At 37.3% G+C, this 26251-nt stretch overlaps 1 protein-coding gene across 1 annotated transcript; it reads left to right on the top strand.

Moving 5' to 3' along the window:
- The first annotated feature begins 3016 nt into the window (after positions 1 to 3016).
- On the top strand, positions 3017 to 24189 carry LOC5569901 (translocation protein SEC63 homolog). Its single transcript, XM_001658749.2, has 8 exons — positions 3017 to 3475; positions 14867 to 15576; positions 15641 to 15869; positions 16429 to 16849; positions 16915 to 17146; positions 22266 to 22393; positions 22453 to 22537; positions 22600 to 24189. The coding sequence occupies exons 1-8, from the start codon at positions 3352 to 3354 to the stop codon at positions 22945 to 22947; spliced, it is 2277 nt and encodes a 758-aa protein (XP_001658799.2). The 5' UTR covers positions 3017 to 3351; the 3' UTR covers positions 22948 to 24189.
- Positions 24190 to 26251: the final 2062 nt, after the last annotated feature.

Below are 26251 nucleotides of genomic sequence, written 5' to 3'. Positions count from 1 at the left end.
ACCAACATATGCGATTTCAAAGCCTGTTGAGTGAACGGCCTGTTGATTATAATTTTGGAACGTTAAATTGATGAAAAATACTTTTTTGTGGAGTAGATTGATAAATTCAATAAGTGGGTGAAAATTATTGCGACAATGCAATAGCTGCTCAGCTGTAAACCTCGGATAATGTAATTTGAAAATGGTGTTATATGGTGGCTACATTTCAACCTGTTCAGATACCCTACCAGATTATTTATAAACAGTAACCGATAATGTTACAGTGGTACTTGAAGTCTGAGTGTGGTTTTACCGTAATCGTAACCATAATTAAAATAGGTAACCATTTACAATACCTTCATGAAAAAGTTTGTCTAGTTTAGATAATGGTATTTTTCTATGCGGGCAATAAGGGCCCATTCACAAATTTCATAACGCTAAAGGAAGTGGGTGGGTGTCCTCGTGGTGTTACGGCTCATACAAAATTTGTAAAATATTCATACAAAAAGCGTTACGAGGGGTTGGGTAGGTGTCGAAAATGGTCATTTTTGGCGTTATGAAATTTGTGAATGAACCCTAAGCGGGAAAATGCATAAGTCACATGTAAACTCTTAAAATTCAATGATGTGATAGTCTTTTTAGGAAACCAATGTATGGATATTGAGAAAATGCCCCTGTCCAAATTATTTTCACATTAGGGTGTCCTAAATGTATATTTGGTGTCCGAAATGTATAACAGACAGACCGCCAAAAACGTTATTTCGGAAGCTAATGCTACAGTTCGTAAGCCAGAAACTCAATGCACAATATAAGTAACATTACGTAACAAAATATTAGTATCTAAGGGTTTGTTCACAAATTTCATAACGCTGAAAATTGCTATTTTTGATACCCACCCACACTCTCGTAACACTTTTTGTATTAATATTTTACGAATTTTGTATGAGTTGTAACATTTTGAGGACACTCACCCACCCCCTTTAGCGTTATGAAATTTGTGAACAAGCCCTAATGCAATTAATCGATCGCCGTTATCAGACATCTCCTTAGCCTGTCCAAAATACATAATTTACCCTTCTTTCTGACAACGAAGGGTTTATTCACAAATTTCATAGCGCCAAAATTGACCATTTTCAAAGCCCACCCACTCCCTCATAACGCATTTTGTAAGAATATTTTCCAAATTTTGTATGAACTGTAACATCTTGAAGACACCCACCCCAGCGTTATGAAATATGTGAATGGTCCCAAAGACGTCTCTTTGAAATTTGGCAGCGAATTGGCGACGTTTAATTCCAGGCTATCGACATGGATGGAGACACCATCTTCTATGGTGATAGAGAGCTCGATTGGCTGGTCAGATGAATCGGGCCCGGAACAGCCTGTCTACTGCAAATCGCTGCAGTTGATATAGGTCATGTCCACAGGCTGTTTAATAGACCATTTCCGTGAAAAAATATTATTGGCTCATAAGCTTTCTATTAATTTACTGGACAAACTTTCCCAAGGAATCCATATGTTTTGAAGCCTCTAACTATTGAAAAACAATGAAAAACTGGCGGCACAGTAGTTCACTCCACGGTCCCCTACAATTTATATCTCTACGAAGTTTTTGGGAACCCCTATTTTCCTTATGAATTTATCTCCACGTGGTGGTGAATTTCGATCAGCTGTTCCTCCGCGGTCTCCACTTTGTTGCTCTTTGGATTCGGATGTCTTTATTGTGTTTTGGCATGGTGCATGATGACAAAACATTGGCTATCTCTGTTGCTCTCTCATCATGGCCAATTGACTGTCCTGCTCTTTGACATTTCCTGCAAGAATTGTTTCCATTTTTATATGGAGTTGACATTCACTGCAGGAATCGTTGACTTTGTTTTTATTCGAAATTTCGAGGTTATGTCAAGCGTGAAACGATCTATCTCCTCCTTTGATGCCACTTCTAAACGGTGGCAGGAATTCTCACATCCATCCCAGGAAACCACCTTGGTACTGGTCAAATTAATATCTATATTTACCGGCGAATACATATTTCCCCCCAACTAATTTGAAGGGGGAAGAGAACCATCCCCAACCACCATAAAAATCCTTCATATCCTTCGCATGAAGCTATGGTTGAATAGTTTTCAAAAAGGCTCCTGCTCTCCTGGTTTTGTAATCAGAGGAAAACTGACGACAAAAATTCCACTGCTTGGGGGCAAATCGTTTGCTGCTCTCTACTGGAAAACCGGAAGAGTTCCTGTGCCAAGGTTGCAGGAGCTCCTCGATTGCCATATCATAGGATCCGAATTAGGTCCAGCTTCCATGGGTACCGATTACCGAGGATTACCTACAATATGCTGCAGCGCAGTAAAATTTTCGTGGCTAGTTTCCGCCGGTCGCAAAAGCAAAGGAAAACAGGACCCTTGTCGAGGATTTTCGCGGAGCACCACAGCAGCTTCAGCAAAGGAGATGAAGGCCATGTGTAGGATTCCGTACTGGGATGTTCTGATTCCGTCTGGTCCGTATTCCGTTTTGGGATGTTCTTATGATTCCGGTAATGGTTTGAGGTTATAAAACAAAAATTGTTGCTCATAATTTTTTTAGATGTCGAGAGACACTTTTGTTGTGTGCTGGAATTTGACATTTCAGTATGTCTACAAACATTTTATGCAGGGGTGTCATAGAACATTGTTGAAAAATCTACACTCAGTATGCCCATAGGGTTGAACAAACTGTGCCGCACGACGATTTTATGCTCAAAATGTGGTGAATTTTTAAGTTTTGAAAAAATTGTAAGAAAATCAGGACTGCATATAAATAAAATCTAAAAGCGTCAATAATCATTAAAAACAATCGTCTTTGGAAGAAAAATATAAAAACTGGGGGTAAGGTTTGACGGAAATGGTCTATTTAGACACCCCTAAGCCCACCCCAACACCGACTCACCAAAGTCGACAAACAAACGACGGAGCCGACAAACCCGGCCCGACACCGCTCGCATTCCTCTTTCCCGCAGGGGCGTTCGTTCAACGTGTCAAATTTTTCTCGATGTGTTCGTTTTGCTTTCCTTTCGCCGTCAGTCCGTCATCATCTATCCATCCCGTAATTCGTGGTATCTTTCTCCGGAATCGTTTGTGTCGCGCAAAAAAGGAGGAACACCAGCTGCTTGGAGAAATTTCACCTGGTGCCGTAGAAGAATTCCGTGATTTTGTGCTCCCGGTGGTGCGACAATCCGTGCGGTAAATTGTCCCGTGCTTGAGGACCGCACCAATGCGGAGGGAAAGTGCCGTTTTTATGCAGAGTGAACCGTCGAAGGAAATCGTGTCATAAATCTAGCCGGATTCCCAGGGCTGCAAAACCACACATCGCTCTCGATAATAGGGTGGAAAGATGGGTGGCCAAAAGTTCCAGTACGATGAAAGCGGAGGGACTTTCTTTTACTTTATTCTGTCGTTTCTGGCGCTGATTCTGATACCGGCCACTTTCTACTTTTGGCCTCGCAAGAAAAAGGAAGGTGAGTGTGAATATTGTTGGGAGGTGCGATTCCCGGGGGTTTTGTCACATGCAGGATCTAATCTGTTGATTGTGGAGATGATTTGCTCCATTCCTTGTCCACCTTGTCGTGGCTGTGTGTGACCGATAAGCTGACGAAGAACGTTGACCAGAAGCTGTAGGACAGGGGTTTTCAAACTTTTCGAGTCACGGCGCGCTTTTCAAAAAAAAAATAAATTGATTCGTGGAGTACGCGTTTTCAGTGGCGTAACCAGAAGATGTATCAACTTTTTAATGAAGCAATTTTCTAATAAAACTATGGTATATAATTTTGACGATTAATTATTCAATTTAAAAATAAGTCGATTCGTATGTAGGCAGAACATATTTAACAGGACAGTACCAGTAGATGAAAAACCAAATTTAGTACTATACCATCAAATTCCACTAAAGTGTTTATCCTTTGATAGATACGCGTATTTCGACCTCAACTGTACGGCCGTCTTCAGTGTCGTGTTGTACTAGACTCAAATACTTTTGTACTATCTTAAAATGACAAGGATAGCCGATATGTCATAAAAAAAAACATGAACACTAATGCTCACATGGAAATGAAGCGAAAGACATGTTTTGAGTAAATTGTTCAAACTTAAAAAAGAAAGACCAGGATGAAGAACCCGAGGTGTAATAGTGTACTTTTATGCAAAAAGTTGATTATTTTTTAGATATTTCGTAGAGCATGTTCCAAGAATTCGTGGAGCATCAAGTGCTGCGAGGATTAGGATATGAGAATCTCTGCTTGTAGGGAAAGCATAGTTGGGGAAAAAATGTCCCAATTGTAATATTTTTTATTTCGTCGTGTATTGAATTTGAAAAAAATTGCAGTGCACGATGTGATTTATTTGTCCATTATACATAATCATCAATGTCTAGAATCGCAGCACGCATTTCACTTATACTGCCTTCTATCCTCCTTTCGTGAAGCAAACGAATGCAAACGGAAAGGAAGGTGAGAAATCTTTACAGTTAGGTACCTTACCTTTTCACTTTTCATTCATGCTCTCTTCGCTTCGTCGCTACTGCGTCTAACGCAGAGAATTTTGTGTTCGGGCCAGGTGTCTGTCAGCAGATGCCTAAATCGTGCTTGCGAAATAAGCATATGAAAGCACGATGATGAATGCAATTCCCTCGCATTATTTTTGTTTCACTTGAAGGCGCTCGGAAATTGTGTGCATCCCATAAATCGTCTTCTTGAATTCTTCCAGAGTGGGTGGTTTCTACCTGCGAGGTAATAGTAAATGTTCCTACAGTGGTTGGTTTCCCACATTAGTGGGTTTAGGCTGAACAAATCCGAACGATAAAAGCCTTGTGCTTCTGTGCCGTGACGTGTGACTTCACCATGTGCGACAAAGTAATTTGTTTGAATTAAGTTAAATGTAAACAGGCCTTCCTTAAGGAAGCCGAGTGGTTATAGTGCAGCGGCTACAAAGCAATGCCATGCTGAAGTTGTCTAGGTTCGATTCCCGAACGGTCCAGGATTTCTTCGTAATGGAAATTTACTTGACTTCACTGGGCACAGAGTATCTTACTTGCCACACAATATACGAATGTGAAAATGGCAACGTTGGTAAAGAAAACTCTCAGTTAATACCTGTGGAAGTATCCATTGAGAGCTGGATGCTTGCCTGTTGATTCATTCCTAGCCAAATATTGTTTTATTCAAATTCGACAAAGCGTTTACTGGTACAATTTATCCAGGATGCACGACGTTAGGCATAAGTACGATAGGCATAAATACGATAGGCATAAATACGATAGGCATAAATACGATAGGCATAATAGACGTTTGGCATAATGGACGATAGGTATAATTTCCAAAATGAAAATTGAAATTGTTTGTGTTAAAAGTTAGCTGAATTTTTTTGGTAATTGTGGAGAGCTTCAAAGATCAAAAGTGTGTCATAATCAGTGATGGGAAATGTACTGTCGCAAACATTTACCACCTCGACATTCACATTTTTCTACACGACCATCAAAATCCAAAGCAAGCCATGACCGTTCAAAACAAAAAAATGTCACGGCTCTTCAAAACTGTAATCTTCTTCTTCCTAACGTTTTTTCCAACCCGAATGCGAAATGACTCGAGCACAGTGGTAACACGATTTTTCCGATTTTCGGGGTTTTGCATTTTTGCTCGATAAAGGCAGCATGAAATTGAACTTGTTTATATGTATCGCAACGGAATGATTGTGTTCTTGCTGTTAGCGCTAAAAGATTTCAATTAATTGAGAACATACGCAAAATATTAGCGATTGAATTATTCAACATTTTTTTCAATCATTCATCTCGAGATGGCTGCCCGAAAACGGTCATAGTGGAGAGACAAAAACAGTCAAGCAGTGTGTGAACCGTTGGCAGCGCAACACTTGATGGTATTGATGCTGCTGCTGCATTGTGTTTTGGTTGACTGGCAGAATCGATGAACTGTGGCAAATTGTGATCACAGTTCCCGAGCCTGGTCATAATAAATCTTCGTGTGTCCTTGAAATGCGATTACCTTCACATTTAAAACATTTTACCGTAATTCGTGAATTTCACCGTAATCTTCTTCTTCTTCTTTCTGACGTTACGTCCCAACTGGGACAAAGCCTGCTTCTCAGATTAGTGTTCTAATGAGCACTTCTACAGTTATTAACTGAGAGTTTTCTTTGCCAAATTTGCCATTTTCGCATGCGTATATCGTGTGGCAGGTACGATAATACTCTATGCCCTGGGAATCGAGAAAATGTCCTTTACGAAAAGTCCCTCGACCAGCGGGATTCGAACCCACGACCCTCAGCATGGTCATGCTGAATAGCTGCGCTACGGCTATCTGGGCCCCCAAAAATTTCACCGTATTGAATCCTTTGAGGTCAATTTCCGGGACAAAACTTGATTGAATGATTAGCATGAAAATGCTGTGAATTGCCTTTATTAGCTTTGTGGTAACTTCTGTGACCATAGATTAAAGCCATGCTGAAGGTTCGGTTCAAAGTTGATCCAGGATCCCTGGCCATGAAGTATAATCTTTGGCAAAGCAAACTTTTGGTTAATAACTGTGGAAGTGCTCCTAGGACACTAAGCTAAGAACTTGTGTTGGGGCGTAATGCCAAGAATAAGAACAACGCTGTCACTGCTATTCATCTTTTGAGTTTGGTTGTACATAATTATTGGCAAATTGTTCATCAGAGATTATCCCTTCTTTGAATTGAAGGCTGTTCTTCATTGTTATACTGACGACAAAATTATTGGAGTTTTTGCTTCTAATGATGCTAATGATCAGCATATTATTCTTCTTTTATAATTAAACTGTTCTTTCGAGACATACTTATTCAGTAATTAATGTCATTATTGCTCTTAATACTTCCATCATACATTTTCCCTTCTTTGAATCATAGGCCGTTATTTATACTTATGCGGTCAATTTAATGACTGGAAGAAAGGGAACTTCTTTCAACAATATACTGTTTTGTGGATTCTTGCTGTTCTAATAGTTATTGGAATTGTAGATGTAAATATTTCCATCAAAAAACGCACGCCATGCTGTATGCTGAATACTGTGCTATGTTTAATTTGAGTTTGACTGTTAAATTGACTTTGAAATCAAATTTTACTTTTCAAACTCGACGAATTTCAAATATTTTCAAGGTTTTTACACTTTGCAAGAAGGACTAAGTAGAACAATTTCGCAATTATTTTAAGTTAAAAACATAAGAATTTCAATCTTACTGCATTTTTTGAACATTGCTATGTATCAACATTTTTGCAACAGTTTTTGTTTGTGAAAACAAGAATAGCTTCTGTTCAGAACATTCTGAAACTTATGGTTAAGCCTGCGAAGTTTCAGTCACAGATTAAAACCTGAATACGTTATCTATTAGCTACAGCACATGCTGAAACTACAGTATGGCCCATAAAAAAATGCGAAAATTTTTTGAACGTGAATATAGCATACACAGGCGTTATTTTGATTGTTTTTGACAGGAAATGTAATTTCTGATTATTGTAGTATATTCTGACACAACTTCGCTATCTAGGACAATTTTTGTAATATTTTCCTTACTGCCCTAATTAATGCAATAAAGCAAATAAGTTCAAAGGTTTTGTCCACCCAAAGCTAAAAACAGCGTCTGATTGTCGTATACTATGGTGAAAAACTTTACACCTTCAAAAATAAAACATTATTGTTGAAAATTTTAGTTTGTTTGGTATCAGAGGATGGAGGAGTTCTTAGAGAGCGTGTTTTTCATGATCACAATAAAATATTTTGCCAGGGTCATAGTTATAGGACATTTGCGTCTTATGCAATATGATATGATATGATAAATGATATTGCTTCATTTTTTTGTTAAAGTGGAATAAAAAATAAATACGGAGGCCAATAACAGTTTTTTGAGGATGAAATTTGTTCCTTCGGTCAGAGACAACTTATATCAATACTAGCTCATAGGTTTTGAGCAAAACGGAGCCGCTTATCACACTTATATGAAGGTTCAATCAAAGCTCTCCAAAATGGTTTGATATTGCTTCATTTTTTTGTTAAAGTGGAATAAAAAATAAATACCAAGGCCAATAACAGTTTTTTGAGGATGAAATTTGTTCCTTCGGTCAGAGACAACTTATATCAATACTAGCTCATAGGTTTTGAGCAAAACGGAGCCGCTTATCACACTTATATGAAGGTTCAATCAAAGCTCTCCAAAATGAGCCGTTTTTTCAAAAATATGTTTAAGTCTCTTTAATGAATGTTCGAATCCTCTGAGCAGAATCTCAAATAGAGAAACTTTAAAGTAGATGGAGTACCATGTACCTTTTAATTCCGCTCCTGAATGCTTATCTTTGACAGATACGCGTATTTCGACTACCACTTGCAGTCTTCTTCAGTGTCAGTTACTCGTATCCACTGAAGAAATCGTCGCATCTCTCTACCTTAAATACTAACACCAGATAAGTACCTACACAATCAAACTACCTAGGAAAAGATTTTTCGACAGGAGTATACCTGTCATGTCTTGGTCAAAATTAGAAAAGGGGGATAATAATAATTATACAAATCCCTAACTATCTACCTATGTATTCAAGCTCGTTTATATTTCTTAGGTACAAACTTAAACAGCCTTGATTGTCCGTTTCCTTGATCCCTATTAAGAAGTAGTGAAGGCTTTTGTTTGTAAATTTCTAAACTTTCAGCGACGTCTAGTTTCCAAGATGAAGATACGCTTCGTACGATGTCTATGTTATCGCTTGTCATTTGATGTCCGTCCTGGAAGTAGATAGATTTGGTTTTCAGCAGTAGGAGTAGTCAGCTTAAATCTAGATTAGGATCAACAAAGGATAAAATTAATAAACTGAATAGAGCAGGAGTATATAAAATTTCATGCCCCCATTGTAATAAAATCTATATAGGACAAACAAAACGAACTCTAGAAATAAGATTCAAAGAACATATTGCTGAGGTAAAAAAAGCGGACAAGGAATTAGAAAAGGGATTAGCGTATGATTTTAAATCAAAAGTGACTGAACATGTTTTCCAGGACGGACATCAAATGACAAGCGATAACATAGACATCGTACGAAGCGTATCTTCATCTTGGAAACTAGACGTCGCTGAAAGTTTAGAAATTTACAAACAAAAGCCTTCACTACTTCTTAATAGGGATCAAGGAAACGGACAATCAAGGCTGTTTAAGTTTGTACCTAAGAAATATAAACGAGCTTGAATACATAGGTAGATAGTTAGGGATTTGTATAATTATTATTATCCCCCTTTTCTAATTTTGACCAAGACATGACAGGTATACTCCTGTCGAAAAATCTTTTCCTAGGTAGTTTGATTGTGTAGGTACTTATCTGGTGTTAGTATTTAAGGTAGAGAGATGCGACGATTTCTTCAGTGGATACGAGTAACTGACACTGAAGAAGACTGCAAGTGGTAGTCGAAATACGCGTATCTGTCAAAGATAAGCATTCAGGAGCAGAATTAAAAGGTACACGGTACTCCATCTACTTTAAAGTTTCTCTATGTTTAAGTCTCCAATTACCCAGGTATGAACCAATTCTATCATTTGATATGGGCGTATGCTGGAGACAAGGCCTGTGAAGAATCTCACACCATCGTTGATGTTTTAGAAGCTTTCATCACACAGATATTGAACTCGACGTCCGCATGATAAAATTTGAAGGTATGCTTCCAATTCCTCTATGGTAAGGTGAAAGTAACAGATAAAAATCATGTCCAAAGCAAAAAACTGAGTCTAAATAGATTAAACAATACAGTAAATGAACAATATTTATGTTTCATTCACATTTTCTATGTAAAAACTACCATAAAACATGATATGACGATTTTCGCATTTTTTATGGGCCATACTGTAATGTTTATGTAACCAGAACCCTTTGAATAATTTATTGAATGGCGTATATCACAGTTTTTACACATCACTTTGAAAAGTCAGGTTGTGCTAATTGTCAAAATAAACTGCAATGCTGTGTATGAGACACAACGCTACCATGGATCAAAATTCAAAACTGTAATGTTGCTTGAAGAACCTCAGTTCACATGAACAATTCATCACATAATTTCTTCCCCAGGAACGTTGATTCTTTGATTGTTTTCCCAGGAAATTTGCCAAAGCTTGCAACAGAAATTCTTTGAAGAAACCCCAAAAAAGGATATTCTACGATTTAAAAAAAATAACTCAAGGATTTATTTCTTCAGTAAATCCTGCATATAATCTTTCGTAACTTTTCAATGGATTCATCCAGAGATTTCTCAAAGGAGTACAGTTTGATCCGTTGAATCTGTTGCATGCTCCTTTGTGGGCGAGCGACGGAATCCGGATCAAGAGTGTTGTGTTGTGCGGGTGTTATATCTTTATCGTTTACCCAGCCGGCGCCGTTATTGTTTGTTATAATAATGGGAGCAGCAGTACTTATATATTGAGGATGCTACTGATCCCGAGTAGCGTCCGTTGGTTCCCTGTGTAAGTACAGCTGTTCTTGCAATAACGGAGTGGCAACTGCGGGCTGTCAATCATGCTCATGCTCATATATTCTTCCAAAATTTTTCAATGGATTCACCAAGGGATTTCTCAAAGTTTTCCTAGATATTTCTTGGAGAGATTTTGCTGCATTTTATTCAGGGATCACTGTAGCAAACTTAGTGCAGTAAATTTTTCATGAACTCTTCAAGAATTTCGTCTAGGGTTTCCGCAAAGAGGTGGTTTCGATTATTAGTGATTGTTCCTATACAAATTTCCCGATATTCTGTCCAAGATTTTTTTTTGCAAGGTTTTGTTTTGCTTTTTTTCAATCTTTATTCCATTTCTGGAGGATCTTCCCAGACTTCATTAGAACCCAGAAGTTTATTTACAGATATTTGCTTGAGTTCTCCCCCTACCGGAGTTCATCAAGTATTTTTCAAAGAGGTTCATTAGAGATGACTTGATGATATCTTTTTGAAATAGGTACCTCTTAAATTTCGCAAATCTCTTAGAGAAACTCCTGAAAAAAATTCTGAATTTATTCGTGGAAAATCCCTAATAAATTTCTGGAAAAATCAATGAATTAAATACATTAATCAATGTCTGAAAGAAGGTCTGGAGTAATTCCTGGATGTATTTAATATTATATACGAAGTCATGCTGGCATACCCAGGTAACCATCAAGCACTGTTATAAGTGGTATATGGGCCATTTAACGGCTTTTCAGTGCCTACTAGCATCATAAAATATTTTCGAATGTTAATAGGCACTGTGATCCTCATGCACTGACATTGGCCTTATATGGGTATATAACTCTTTTTTCATTTGACATCTCTTGTTTCAGTCACTCGGTACGAATAGGCTGTTTATCAGCCGAATAATTCACCAAAAGAGGCTTTTTAACAGCCCTTACTTATGATATAGTTCCTGTTGGCCTTGTTGGCTATGAGCCTATGCATGCTATAAAACGTTTGACTTTTACTGTGCGCCCTGTTTTCAAGTTGCCCGTGAGAGAGAGCGAGACAGCACCAACACACGGCGCATAGTAAAAGTCAAAAGAACAAAAGAATTTATGGCACGTACAGAGGCTCATGCCTTTTATTCGACTATAGAACCGAGTTAGTGCCAAATTTCACGGCTTAGTGGTTACTTGGGTATTTATCACAAAATTGTGTCCCAAAAACTGAGATATGTAATGACATCTAAAAACAATGTGGTTTTATGAGCAATCTCATGGTCCCAGACTTTACTGTGCCACTGCAGTAGCTTTTGTTTTCAACGACCATTACGCCAAATGACTATTATGCCAAACAACTGTTAAGCCAAATGGCGTTATGCCAAACGGGGTAGACCCGATAAAACCCTTCCCGCCCACGACTTCTTTCACAGTTTTCGATAAGAAAAAATGCTCCAAAGAAAATTGCTTCAACAAAAGCTATTGAAAATTGTCTAAATTTATCAAAATCGTAAAAAAAAAGTTGAGCTTGACAATCAAATAGTTATTGGTTTGTTTATCAATAATTACACTATTGGATCAATAAGTAGCATGTATGAATATTTTAATGAACTTATGATCTTAACACTTCAGTCGTCGCGCTGCTGTATTTTGTACAACAGTGTTGGAAAACCCTCGCCTATTGTACACAGCATCAGCGTGATGGTTCTGACGGGAACAAACCGCGCGACGACTGAAAGGTTAATACCCAACTGAATTTATTTATGCTGGATTCGTAAAAGGGATGGTGAACCACGAAAACCATAGGCGTTAATTTAAAGATGTCTTCGAATAGACTTCTAGGGCTTACTAGCTTACTTCTTATGAGCTTAATTTATATATGTATTCCTGGGGATTCCAACATCATTCTCCAGAAATGCTGCGTCAAGACTCTCAGATTGTTTTCATGATTCCTCAAAAATTCGCCTACAAGATCCACTAAGAATTCCTACATAAATTTCAACAGAGATTTCTTTAGAAAATACTCCAGGCGCTCCTCTAGAAAAAATATTTTTCTACGAACTACTAAAAAGATTTTTTTTATGGATTACTCTTTATCCACGAATTGTTCCTTCAGGAAATCTATCAGGGATTCCGCGAAAGAAGCATCCGGAAATTGTTCTAAGATTTACTCAAAATAACAATTCTCCACAGATTTTCCAGAAAATCAAGTAAAGATTTCTTTCAATGATTTGGTGATAATATCATGCAAAATTTCACTAGGAGTTTTGTTGGGTATTCTTCCGGTGATATCTCCAAAAACTCTTGAGGGATTTTTCCAGTAATTGCTTCTGGAATCCCTCCAACAAATCTTTCAGTATTTTCTTGAATTCCACTTCTAAGTATGAAGAGATTCCTCAAAAAAATCCGTTAACGCACATGGTGTCTGTAGAGCACCTTCACTTTTTGACGAATCCAACATAAACTAATACAGTTCTATTTTGTAGCGTAGGTATTGGAATTGAGATTTTAAGTTTAAAAGAACAGTCATATATCCAGCTTGTTAATACAATAGCGTAATTATTGATAAATAATCAAATAAACTATTGATTAACAACCAACACTTTTTTACCATTTCTAAAAGTTTTGTGAAAGTCAATTAAGTTTAGAGCAGCGGTTTTCACGTCGTCTTCCCCGAAGGACTTGGTGGTCCGCGAAGCCTTGGCAGGTGCACCGTGACAGCACATAAAATTTCTCTTAGGACCGATTTCTTCACCATGGCTTAAGCCGTAAACTACGCTGACCCATATAGTAAAACTACACGGAGAAATATTTTTACCTAATTTTTGAGTTTACTTTACCCAAAATTAAGTATATCGATTATAGTTTCAACCCAAAATCTCTCGGTTTTCTCTTTCTCCCACACGAATGTTGTCAAAAATAGACAGAGCTGCATCTACCCAATGGGGGTACTTTGGCCCAATAAGGCAAATTTGGGTAAATGCAACTTTTTTATGTTTGGGTCGAAAGAACTCAATTTTGCGTTAAATCAACCCAAAATTGAGTATATTTTTATAATGGAATTAAAGCAAAACTACCTAGTGGGGACCTTGGAAATTTAGCCAAAATTGAGTTATTGGGCTCAACTACGGAATTGCGTTGAAACAACCCAAAATTGAGTTGATTCCGTCTCCGTGTAGGTTTAAGGCCTAAGCGGTGATGAAGAAATCGACCCTTGAATATCCTAAATTAGAACTTTTTATTCGAAAACAAACTTTAAACTTTGTCGGATGTGCGCACCAAAAATAATTAAACATAACTAAACCGAGTGATTTAAAAAAAAACATCCTTGTTCAAAATGTTAACGCGCAATTTTACAGGTGTTGAACAACATTTTTACGAGAATTTTCAGGATAATTAGAAATAATTCACTTACACGTACAATTTTCCGAAATATTTTTTAAACTCAAGATAATTTTAAACGACAACAATTCTGCCGTTTCTACAGCATTCTTTTCGTTTCCAAAACATTGAAGTAAGTGGTGGATAGGAAGGAGTCAATGATTCTGCCAAAAAATCTTTCACAAACTGTAGCAGAAATTCTTCTCGATATTTCTTGAGAAGTTCCTACAGAAATGGCATGAGTTTTTTTTTTTCTTTAGGTTTCCTCCGGAAACATGGTTATATTCATAGATGCGCCAAGGAATCATTTCAAGAATTCCTCAACTTATTCGTGTATTTATTTTAACAAAAATGTTTACAAAAATTCTTAAGAGATTTTCCCAGTACTTTCTTCAATAATTATTCCATGGATTCCTACAGATATAGCTTCAGTTATTACTTCAACCTTTCCACTTTGATTTCATCCATGCCTTTATCTAGAAAATATCTCAGGATATAACTATAACCTTGGTTTGTTCATAGAAATTAGACCTTCTTTTAGAAATTCCTCCTGGGTGTCTTCTAGGAATAACGACAGGTATTCATCAAACTTCCAGACTTTTAAGTATCTCTTACGGTCGGTAAGACCGTATTAATTGAACGTAAGCCGAAAAATTGAAAAGTGAAAGAAGTTGAAATTAAAATTCAAAAACAAATAACGTGCTATTCCATACATGTAAAAGGATCTAAGCCTTTCCCAAGTAACAGCATAGTCAGCTGAAATGAGCATGTTTTAGCTGAAAAAACTCTTATCCATTTGAAAATGTTACTTGGGTTTATTCATTAAAACATAATATTTCGATGGAGTATACAACTAATAATAATAAATCGAGAGTTTTCGAATATTTTTGTATAATTACTGAAAACTTCTATTTTACGCTTTTCTCGCAATATTTCGATTTCGAACATCTGTTCCATACGAATTTTGAGTAAAACGTGAACCAAATTTGAGGGAATAAGATAAAAATCAATAATAGGTATAGTTTAAAAATCCAATCCATCCTTTATTTTTCAGACCCAGAGCGCTTCAAAGCAGAATGTCAGTGCGAACCGTGCAACAAGAAACGCATTCTGATATCACATTCCGACCCGTACAAAGGCGTGAAGGCGTTCTTCGTCAAGGTGCTCATCATCGGTGGATGGTTGCTGCTTGCATTTTTGACCTACAAGGTGTCCCAATTCGACTACGAGATGTCCAACTTTGATCCCTACGAGATTCTTGGTGTACCGCTGGGATCGTCCCAGAAGGACATCAAGAAGGCGTACCGTACCCTATCGGTTATCCTGCATCCGGATAAGGAAACTGGTGACGAGAAGGCTTTCATGAAGCTCACCAAGGCTTACCAAGCGCTGACTGATGACGAAGCGCGGAAGAATTGGGAAAAGTACGGCAATCCGGATGGCCCCGGAGCGACATCGTTCGGCATTGCTCTGCCTTCGTGGATCGTCGAGAAGGAAAACTCCGTCTGGGTGCTGGGATTGTACGCGTTGGTCTTCATGGTGGCGCTTCCTACCGTGGTGGGCACCTGGTGGTATCGGTCGATTCGCTACAGTGGCGACAAGGTCCTGCTCGATACGACCCAGATGTATTTCTACTTTTTCCACAAAACGCCCCACATGGCCCTAAAGCGCGTGGTTATGATCTTGGCGGCCAGTTTGGAGTTCGACAAGCGTCACAACACCCAAGTGGTGGAACGCCAGTCAGATAACGAAGAGGTGCCGATGGTAAGTGATTCTTTTAAATGTCAATTCCAGGATTAAAAATCTAAAAGGTAAATTATTGTTCCAGCTCATCAAACAACTACCGAATCTGAACGAGAAGATTAAGGAACTGCCCTTGTGTCGGATGTATTCGATCAAGGCGCGCGCTATTCTACATGCCCATCTCAGCCGGATGGCACTGAATCCGGAAACGCTGGACAAGGACCGCCAGTTTATCGTTAAGAAGTGTCCCTACCTCATCCAGGAGATGGTCAGCTGCGTCAACCAGCTGATCATGTTGGCCTATGCCAGACGGAGTAGGTTTCAATCAGTTACAAAAATAGCGTTAATGATTAATCATAAAATTAATCATAAATAATGGTTATGATTTATCAAAAATCCCAGTCAAAATTAAGAGTTAAACGTTAATTACTAATCATAATCATTGTAATAATCATTAATCATAATCATAAAGATCGCTAATATTATTCAGTAATCATAATCTTAATCACAAGTCAAACATCTAACTATAAATATTTCAAAAAAAAAAATAGCAACATTTCCTATTTATGCACAAGTAAATCTTACATAACTTATTATATCGCCCTAAAAACCATTAGTAACTTTTATAAGATACAGAATACCACTTGAGACAGGTAGACATAACATCATCAATCATTACAATATTCATTATTATTTATCTTCAGCGGCTCTTTGCGCTTGGCACGCTTGGCAAGTTCGTCAATTAATTATAATCATTATTAATGGTAAAATTGAATTTAATCAATAATCACTCAAACAAACATTGATACCCGTTCATCTTTAACGTTTTGTATTGAATTTTCAAACGTTCCACTAACTTCTCTTTTGCCTTAGTCGCCAAACTCCCAACCATCGAAACGATTGAAAACTGTATGAAACTGTCGCCAATGATCATCCAGGGGCTGTGGGAGTTCAAGAACCCTCTGCTCCAGCTGCCACATGTCAGCGAAGAGCACTTGCGGTATTTCATCTCCAAGAAACCCCCAATCCGCAATCTGCAGCAGTTCGCCCAGTTGCCGGCCGAGGAAAGCCGCCTGGTCCTGCGCAGTTTGAGCGACTTTGAATACGAGAACGTGATGAAGGTGCTGGGCAGGATGCCGTTGATCGACTTTGCCGTCAAGTGCGAAGTGGTGGACGACGAGAACTCGAACGTGGTCACGGCTGGAGCCATTGTGACCGTGACGGTCGAATTGGTCCGAAGGAGCATGAGTGAGCTGTTCGGGGACACCACCGCCAAGGAGAAGCAGAGCATTACGTAAGTTTGGGGAATCTACTTGGATGCGCAAAATGGTCTGTAATTTGAAACGCAAATCTTTTCAGAGAAAGCAATGACGATGGAGCTGAAGGCGACGACAATGGAGGAGACGCAACGGTGGCATCAAAGGATGAAAAGGAAGATGCCAAGGCGGCGAAGAAGCCCGTTTGGCAACCGAAGGCAGGCGGCAAGGGTCACAAGGGCAAGAGCAAAGGTGCGGCCAATAAAAATAGGCACCGACAGGCAGCGGCCGCTGCCGCTGCGCTCGCTCAAACCCAGGCCACAAAGGTCGAGAAGGTAAGATACTTGGTTTGAAATTGATCAGCGGTTCAATTATATAACTTATTGTGTTTGAGAGCAGTGTACATACAGTGCACTCTTGTGCCGTGCGTGTTTTAATAGGTACTGTCTGAAACAATACTTGCCACGAACAAATCGGGGTGAATCTCTGAATTCGAAAAATCCTTCCATAAAATATGGTTTTAAAACTGTCGCTAAATGTGGCAAATTCGGAAGAACGGCGGTTTTTCAATTGATTCAATTGAGAAAGCAAAAGGTGCTGCAAAGCGTGGTCAGTATTTTCGAATTTGGTGTATTTAAGCTGAAGATCTTGCACTCAAATTGGAGAATTAAAATTGCTAAGAACCTTGCGATTGGCAAGCGCAAACGTTTACCGCACATAAAAAGCGTCAATAATTAGACAATCATAATGGGGAACATAAATCATAAATTTAAAAACATGATCGTTGTTTTTATTACTTCAATGTTTCTTTCAGTGTAGAATCTGTAAACCATCAAGAATTCACACCTCCAGGTCTAAAAGCAAGTCTGCTTTCAGAGACTTAGTCACTATTTTGAAGCAAGTATCTTAAAACTCTCGATTAAAAAAAAGTCTCTTTTTTCCTATTCTCCTTGCAGTAAATCCTGGTGTAAAACTCTAAGAGCTTCAGAGAAACCATCAGAGACTCGTGCAATCATTCTACAGATTTTTCAGGAAATTCTTCTCTAATTCCCGAGCAAAAGCTTCAGGAATTCATCTAGTGATTTCTACAGAGATTTCTTCTGAAACACTTTCAAGGACTCCTTCAGATATTCATCCAGAAATTCGTTTAGAGATTCACTTTAATTATCCCAGGAAATCGTTCGGAAATTCCTCCGAAGATCATTCGAGAGATGATCAGAGGAATTTCTCTAGATTTCACTCCAGTAAATCCTCAACTAGAACGTAACTCAATTACCTCCAGAAATTTCTGCCACGATTATTTTGAAAATGTTCCCAGAAGCTATTCCATGATTTACTCAACAGATTTTTCCATTACTTGTTCTAACGATTTCTTCAGTAGTTACTCTGGCAGATAATCCTACAATTCTTCCTCATAGGTTTATTCCACAGTTTTCTCCCAGGAATAGCTACAAAAAAATCTCCAAGGGTAATCCAAGGAAACCTATTAGGAACTCTTCCAAAAATTACTCAACCAGAGATTTCTCATTAAATTACTCTAGAATTTTTTCTAGGAATTTCTACAGCATTGCATCCAGAGATACTCCTGCATTTCTTCCAAACATTTCTCGAGTAGTTTCTCTCCTTGGATTCTATAAAATTAAATTTGTTGTTTCACACCAAACAATACTACAGAATAATAGTAATTTCTTCGATCACACATTTCTCCAGAAATGGATGCCGTCTGATGTTTTCAACAAATACCTTTGAAAAATCCGGCAGGATCTAAGGCAGCGGTTTTAAGATCGTGCTTGGTGCTCCGCAAAGCATTTTCATATACTCCGCGACACTTAAAAAAATCATCCATCAAAATTCATCTTCGATTCAAATTTTAAAAATCCTCGTGAAATTCACAGCATCACAGATAGCAAATGCATTGCTATGATAGATTCTCCTGAACATTGTTTCGGTTTTGAGCAAAAAACTGACTTTGAAAACTTGTAAAACGATGATCGTATTTTTCCACTTAAGATGTTATCAAGGTTGATGATAAAACACTCTTTCTCGTTAAGGGGACACCGGAGACCGTGTTATTTTTCCTATCTTTTGTCTCACTCTAACAATTATCATCAAAACTTTGCGGAAGCAAATCTCGAGTTTTAGTGAACTGATGAAGCTGAAAATGTATTAGGTTGTGCACTACATACAGTGACTCAACCTCATTTTCGTACGGGGCACTGTTTCCATATCAAGTAGGTTTAAAACTAATAAATGATTTACGGACTTCGATATACTTTATCAATTACGAAGGTCGTAGGTGTCATCTATTACTCGGCAATCATAATCATATTTATTCGCTCAAATATTTAGAATAATGGAAAAGTATTGAATTTGTGTCTAAAATTGAGCCAATCCCATATTCGTACACCTTACAAAAATCAAACATACAACATCCAAAACTAATTTTTTATGTGCTAGATGATTGCTCAATATCTTCATTACGTTGTTCAGATGTATTAGAGTACATTTGGAAAAAATATAAGCGGAAAAATAACGTAATTTTTCCAGGTTCACATCATTAACAATTATTACTACGAATACTGAACGAGTTTCAAAAAATTATAATCAGTTTTAGAGTACTTACGAGTGGTTATCGGTATCTCATACTTCACAATCTTGGTTAATATAACATTTAGAAAAAATCTAACACCAAAAATTTTAGTCAATTACTTACAGTTTGGCTCTTAAATAGATGTACATAATCCATTGTTAATGTTCCTATCTAAAAATTGCGCAATTATTATAAAAATAATTCATATTTTACTACCAAACATTATCATAGAGATTGATAGAATAAATATTATTGCCGTAACCGCAACACATGCGTTATTTGAAATGATGAAAACAACACGTTATATTCTAGTAAAAAGTATATCAATGCTCTCCGCCCACTTGGAATATTTTGTATTTTTTTATAAAATAAATGAACCGCAGAATAGGGTCATATTTTGAGTATAATCAGAATAAGAATTAAAAAATAATTGAATATTGGGATAACATCAATCATGTGAAGGTATGTACAGCATAGTGTAGGGTACTTTGTTGTGAAACGAAGTTCTTAGTTAAAATTCTTTCTGCAGACAAGTTTGAAACTAACCTTTCACTGTTGTTTAGAACAAAAATTCGGTTTACATTGTTTGAAAATAACATTTCAGAAGAGTTTTGAAATTATGACATAATCATTTTCTATACTCAAGGAGGATAATTTTTTTTATGAATTCTGTAAACTTAATATCTTCTTCTTCTTTCTGGCGTTACGTCCCCACTAGGACAAAGCCTACTTCTCAGCTTAGTGTTCTTATGAGCACTTCCACAGTTATTAACTGAGAGCTTATGCCCTGGGAAGTCGAGAAAATTTCCAACCCGAAAAGATCCTCTACCGGTGGGATTCGAACCCACGACCCTCAGCTTGGTCTTGCTGAATAGCTGCGCGTTTACCGCTACGGCTATCTGGGCCCCAAACTTAAATTAAAAATTAAAAATTAAACTTAATATATTTTAACCAAAACTCTTTTAGTGCTCATGAATATATTTTTTAGATTGATTTCTACAACAAAAATTAATGCTATTGTTAGAATTATTGAATTTTATAGCAAAAACCAATGAAAAATTGTATTTCTAAAAATTTTACCTAAGTTTCATATATATCCGCTTATAAATTGTCCAAATGTACTCTACTACGTCCAAACAACGTAATATAGTACTTGAACAATCAAATAGAGCATTAAAATTCAGTTTGAAATGTTGTATGTTTAAATTTTGATAGGTGTACGAATCATAATCATATCATAATCCTAAAAAATCACACTAAGTACAATTTCGTAGCAAAATTACCCATCGTCGGGTTATTTGTCAATATTTATCTTAGCAATTTATCTAGAAAATGCACCAAGACTTACTCAAGTGCCCAGGAGTCCTTACAGAGAGTCTTGCAGAAGCTCAAGGAAATTCCACAAAAGCTTCTACAGAGATTACTTTAGGGATTCTTTTAGACATATCTCCCGAATTTTGTGTAAATTTCTCAAAAATATTCTTCACACACTTACTCTAGCAGATCTTTGTACAGGAGAACTTCCAAGAAAATCACTATAGATTTATTCCAGAGTTTTTGAAGAAATTCCTCCAGGAGTGTTCATGGATATTTATTTAAATTATACTTCTATCTATTTTTAAGAGGATCCCTTCAAGAAGTCATCCACGGTTTTTCTCTGAAATTGCTACAAAAATCATCCATGGGGTTGTTCTCGAAACTAGAGTTTTCATTCCCGGGATTTCCCGGGATTCCCGTTCCCCGGGAAATGATTTTCTGTTTCCTGGGATTCCCGTATTTCCCGGGATTTTCTTATTTTCCGGGTAGCTTTATAAAAAAAGGAATTACTATCTATTTTCAAACAAAAACCATCATATAATTCTAACTCACTACATCACTAGTTATCTTTCGATGCTGATTTTTTTGTTTATTGTAATGAAAAAGTTGTTCGTTTTTGATGAATTTTGCTGTATAAAATAAAGGAATTTTCAAGGGATGTTTTCTATGAATTCAGTAGGCTTATAAAGTTTTCATGGATGTAACAGTCACAATTTTCAATATAAAGACCCTAGTTGGATCAAGAATAAACTCCACGAGGACTTTAGCTTAATGCTATAAACTTTGTTATTCTGAAGCCTAGCGTTTGAAATGAAGCTACCCCTGAAAAAAAAATAGCTGGTCAAATTTCTGGAGGATCTTTTTTCACTAAATAAAGCATAGTGGATCTTTATAGTTTTGCGTCTTATATAAAAATTTGATATACTCAGGTAATAGAAGATGTCGGAATTGTCGTTCGTGAAATCATTTCTGAGGTAGTACAGTATGTAACATTCAACTGAGTATAATTGACTCTGGACGTTCTGAACATCTACTCAGGTTTTACTATTTTATTCATACGAATTTTAAAGTTCCAAAATTAAATTCTCCAACATGAATAAATGCTCTTGACAACACAGGTTTACTTGAGTAGAGGAAAACCTTTGCTTAGTTTATTCATAGGACCTACAACATAAAATGTTCATCATGCAAAAATAGTGTTTTACAAATCGTACTGATTACGGTTCAAATTAACCAAAGGTCTGGGCTTTTTTTTTTCTGAAAACGACTGGAAGGTCAAGGTAAGTCAGGGGATTTTCATTTTTAAAATTGAGTCTACAGGCATGAGCTCTCTTAAGTTCCTATTTTTAAGACACTCAGCCGTTACCATTCCTGCACCAGAATCCAGATGCAAGAAAAAAAACAGACTTGAGAGAACTTCCAGAGACGGTCTAGAAACATGCATTACAAAAGTGATCAAGTCTCTAATTACCAGTCTTGCAACACAGAACACAAAGATATAAGAAATGAATGTAATTTTTGTAATAAAGAAAAATCTTGCTTTTCAGAATAAAATCAACGAAAAAGTTCGCAAGGAGGAATCGGATGCTGACAGTGGTGCCGAAAGTGACAACGACTTCAGCTCCGACGAGGGAAAGAAGTCCTCTGTGGAAGATGACGATGTTGAGTGGGAAAAGTATGCTTGATTATTGAACAATGAATCGATTGGAAATACTCACGAAAAACTCCTTTCAGGTTCCAACAGAAGATCAACAAGCGTGAGAAGTTGGAAGGCAAATCCAAGGTATCCCACCCGGTGCACTGCCCCTTGTTCCCAGAGGTATTTTATTCGAATCACACAAGTCATGCGATTAATAAACTAACGACCGAACTTCCCCTCAGGAAAAATACGAATACTGGTGGACGTACATCTGCGACCGAAAGTCGCGCACTCTTCTCACGGCACCGTACCACGTCACCAACCTGGTGCACCGCGAGGAGGTGGCCCTCACATTCACCGCGCCCAAGTGGCCCGGCGTGTACGTGTTCACCGTCTGCCTCCGGTCGGATTCCTACTTCGGAATGGACCAGCAGGTCGACCTGAAGCTGGACGTCAAGGAGGCGGCCGCTATCCCGACCGAACATCCGCAGTGGGACATCAGCGATTCGGAATCGGAAACGAACGAACAGCAGGCCAACGAGAGCGAATTCACTACGGATTCGTCCGATGCGGAAAATGACGACAATTAGGCTTGACTGGAGAGGGAGAGAGAGAGTGGGAGATGAGGTAAAATGTGTGCGTGAGGAGGAGTGCATGCACGTTGCAATGAGAGTGATTATTATAAACTTTCCCCCAAATCGAATTCATTTTCTTGTTTGAACAGCTACAGTTGAAATGGGCCACTGATTACATACAGTGATGGGCAAAACTCTAGGACCACATCACTAGAAAGAATTTTATTTGCTGAATTTCTATATTGTGATTTTGCTTCTATAATATAATTTTACCATTCAATTTTAAGAATTATGCATTTGCAGAAAATAACACAGGGTGCCCATCTGGGAAACCCGGGAAAAAAGTCGGGCATTCCAAATGACCCGGAAAAATACAGGAAATTGTAGAACATACCGGGAAAATATGCTACAAAACTGTGCTAGGAGCCGCAAGACTTTCCCACTTGCACTTAGTAACACGACTAGCTGATCAAAAGTTGCTGAAGATATATTTACGGCATGTTTCAAATTGTTCGAAAAGAAAATCAAGATCAATCGTGTCCGGTATAAGTGTTCAGTCGAGAATGCAAAAAGGTGAGCTCGTTGATGCCTATGATAACACATTTTTATCGTAGCAACGTTACGTTTATGTAATTTTCAAACAAACTAAGAATCACCCCTTCACTACAATTATTATTCGTAAAATTCAATAAATAAATTAAATTTTGCCGCAAAATCACAATGGCATTATACCTAAAATAAAACAAATTAGCGATAATAAAAAAAAAATAAAAAAATGGTCTTAAAGTTTTATCCGTCACTGCATTTCAAAACTCAGAAAGACTTTTATAACTCCGTTTCAATATTCAAAGGTATCAACTAGTTCTAAGCAATCCCGTGGCGGTGTAAAAAGTGACCCAATTCGCGAGCATATTTGCACAACTGTTCATTGTTATCAATTTCCATTGACCCTGAAACTTTCCCCACATCCTTATTTGCTAAAAAAAACTGTTGCGAGACAGACAGAGTAGAGCTAAGACGGAATTCAATCCCACTGATGGTATCGAACGTGAACGAGATGAGTGACAGCTAATGAAAAAAAACGGGCACGGGGAAAGAATGCACTTTTTTATATTAAACAAAAATCACTACAACACGCTCGGTTCGAAGCGAAAGACTACAATATTTCTAGAGCAAATTTTGGGTAAAAGTAAGTTAGATTAAAAAAACGCAGAAATAAAAGCATAGTTATGTAGTGTTAAAAAAACTGAAAGGCTCTGCAACAAGCATTACATACAATCACAATTATAGAGAACATTAAAAGTCTGTGAAACTAACATAAAAACAGTGATTTTGTCCGAACTCTCCTTCATACAATAAACCAGAAAGGTTACATATTTGTATTATAGCAAAAGGTGTTGGGGGAGAAACTTCTTGTAATAAGAAGCAATCCGCTTTGTTCCCATATGGTCTTCTTAGTGGCTAGGACAATATTTTACCGGTCGGACTTAAAATTCGACCAAAAACCCCCAAGTGATCGCCCAGTAGGTGGAATCGAACCACTTCGACGCTAATCGACTACAGGTTTGAAGCCTGCACCCCGGACCACCAAGGCTCGACTGGGCAAAGGAATGAGGTGGTAGCACTCATATATATACTACCGTATGCAACAAACTGGTTCTAGCGATGGATGGCTCATGGCACAATCGACAAACACGTTGACAGCAACTGGCGGTTGCTTATTAGATTAGCACAATGAATTTTGTGTGCCAGTGCGTCCTATCTAATATTAAATTCTATTGATTTTTTATTACCTTTAAAAAACTGATCGGACAATAGTTAGGCGGCACGCTTTTTACAGCATTTTATTCCGTGCCATTTGCGTGGTGTTTCGTTTCGAGCATCCACAGAAAGGTTCAAGCGTGTGTTAATTGCATACCCAAAGGCGATTAAGGATTATCGCGACGACATTTTCTTCGATCAGTGTTCATACTTTGAAAAGTACATTGATCGGAACATATCGATTATCAGATTATAGTTATTTGTTACTATTATTTTGTTAATAAGAACAATTTAACAAAATTATAAATTTAGATGCATTAGAATCATACAAACCACCAAAGATAATTTATTACAAAAATTCTTTTCAAAAATCATATGGAGGTTCCGTTACCCAACATTGATCAGATTCTTGGATGTTTTACAAATATTTTATCTGAGAATGCAAATGTTTTCAATTTTGTTTATTTTCTAACCAAGTAGGGGGAGATCCCCCAGTACCGGACAAAGTCGAAACATTGAGAAATCATGGTCCAATCAAGATGGTGTATTAGTAGTAAAGGAAGCTATTCTGGAGACTAATGTTTGCGTAGAATAACACATCCCTGAAATATGCATGTCTTTTTAAAAAAGTACAAAAGATTGAAAATTTCAAAAAATTTGATGTATTGCCTTAATTTTAAGCCTATTTAGTAATTATTTTGAATATGAAAAAATACTTTGGATCACGCAAGCATATTCGAACATAATCCTAATTTGATAGTATGAATGTATTTTGTACCATAATTGGACTAAATATAGACAAATTACAATTTTGTTTAAGCACCTCATGTCCCCCAGTTTCGGACAGCCTGATTTGTTATATGATATCTTTGTAATTATTGCACGAGTGTCTCAAAATACATTCATTTTTCATGGATTCCGTCGATCATGGTATCAAACATGCAATAAAATTAAGAAAAATGAACATTCAGTACAACATCGTAAAATGTGCTATTTTTCATCATATAAGAAAGAGGTTTTTGATGGACATCTTGCAAACTATTATATACTTAAATTTTACTTGTAAATGTTGCAAATGCATTGAATTGGCAATTATATACTATTCCTAAAGTAAACACATTCAATGATGTTCAAATTTACAGAATTCGAGGCATTTCCAGATTGTGTCCGGTATTGGGTGCCACCTTTCAAGATCGATAAATTTGGTACTAGAATACATCATCAAAATGCAATGTCAAAATTCATACTTATATTTTCAAAGTTATTTTTGTACACTATAAAAATGATAATATTTATCATAAATGGGTAACACGAGCACATAAAATCAATATTTTTCGAATTATGAATTTAGTGGCTTAAGTGTCCGGTACTGGGGGATCTCCCCCTACTGGCACCCATTTCTCGTGACTATTCACTGTTATTTGTTTTATAAAAGTTTTAAGCATGTTGGAAAAAATGTTTTAGATGAATTTTTAATTTTTTAAGCACAACTCCACAGCCTTTTGGAATTTTATTCGAAATCACAAACACTCAACTTGATTTCCTGCTGAAATGACTT

Source organism: Aedes aegypti, chromosome 2, assembly GCF_002204515.2.
Source record: "Aedes aegypti strain LVP_AGWG chromosome 2, AaegL5.0 Primary Assembly, whole genome shotgun sequence".
Classification (NCBI taxonomy): Eukaryota; Metazoa; Arthropoda; class Insecta; order Diptera; family Culicidae; genus Aedes; species Aedes aegypti.
This window is presented reverse-complemented; position numbering and strand designations above follow the sequence as displayed.

What these genes read in the sequence shown, in the direction of transcription:
- LOC5569901 (XM_001658749.2), top strand. Translation starts at nt 3,352, where the DNA reads ATGGGTGGCCAAAAGTTCCAGTACGATGAAAGCGGAGGGACTTTCTTT. An exon ending in GCCTCGCAAGAAAAAGGAAG is followed by an intron (nt 3,476 to 14,866) that starts GTGAGTGTGAAT and finishes TTTATTTTTCAG; the next exon opens with ACCCAGAGCGCTTCAAAGCA. An exon ending in ATAACGAAGAGGTGCCGATG is followed by an intron (nt 15,577 to 15,640) that starts GTAAGTGATTCT and finishes TTATTGTTCCAG; the next exon opens with CTCATCAAACAACTACCGAA.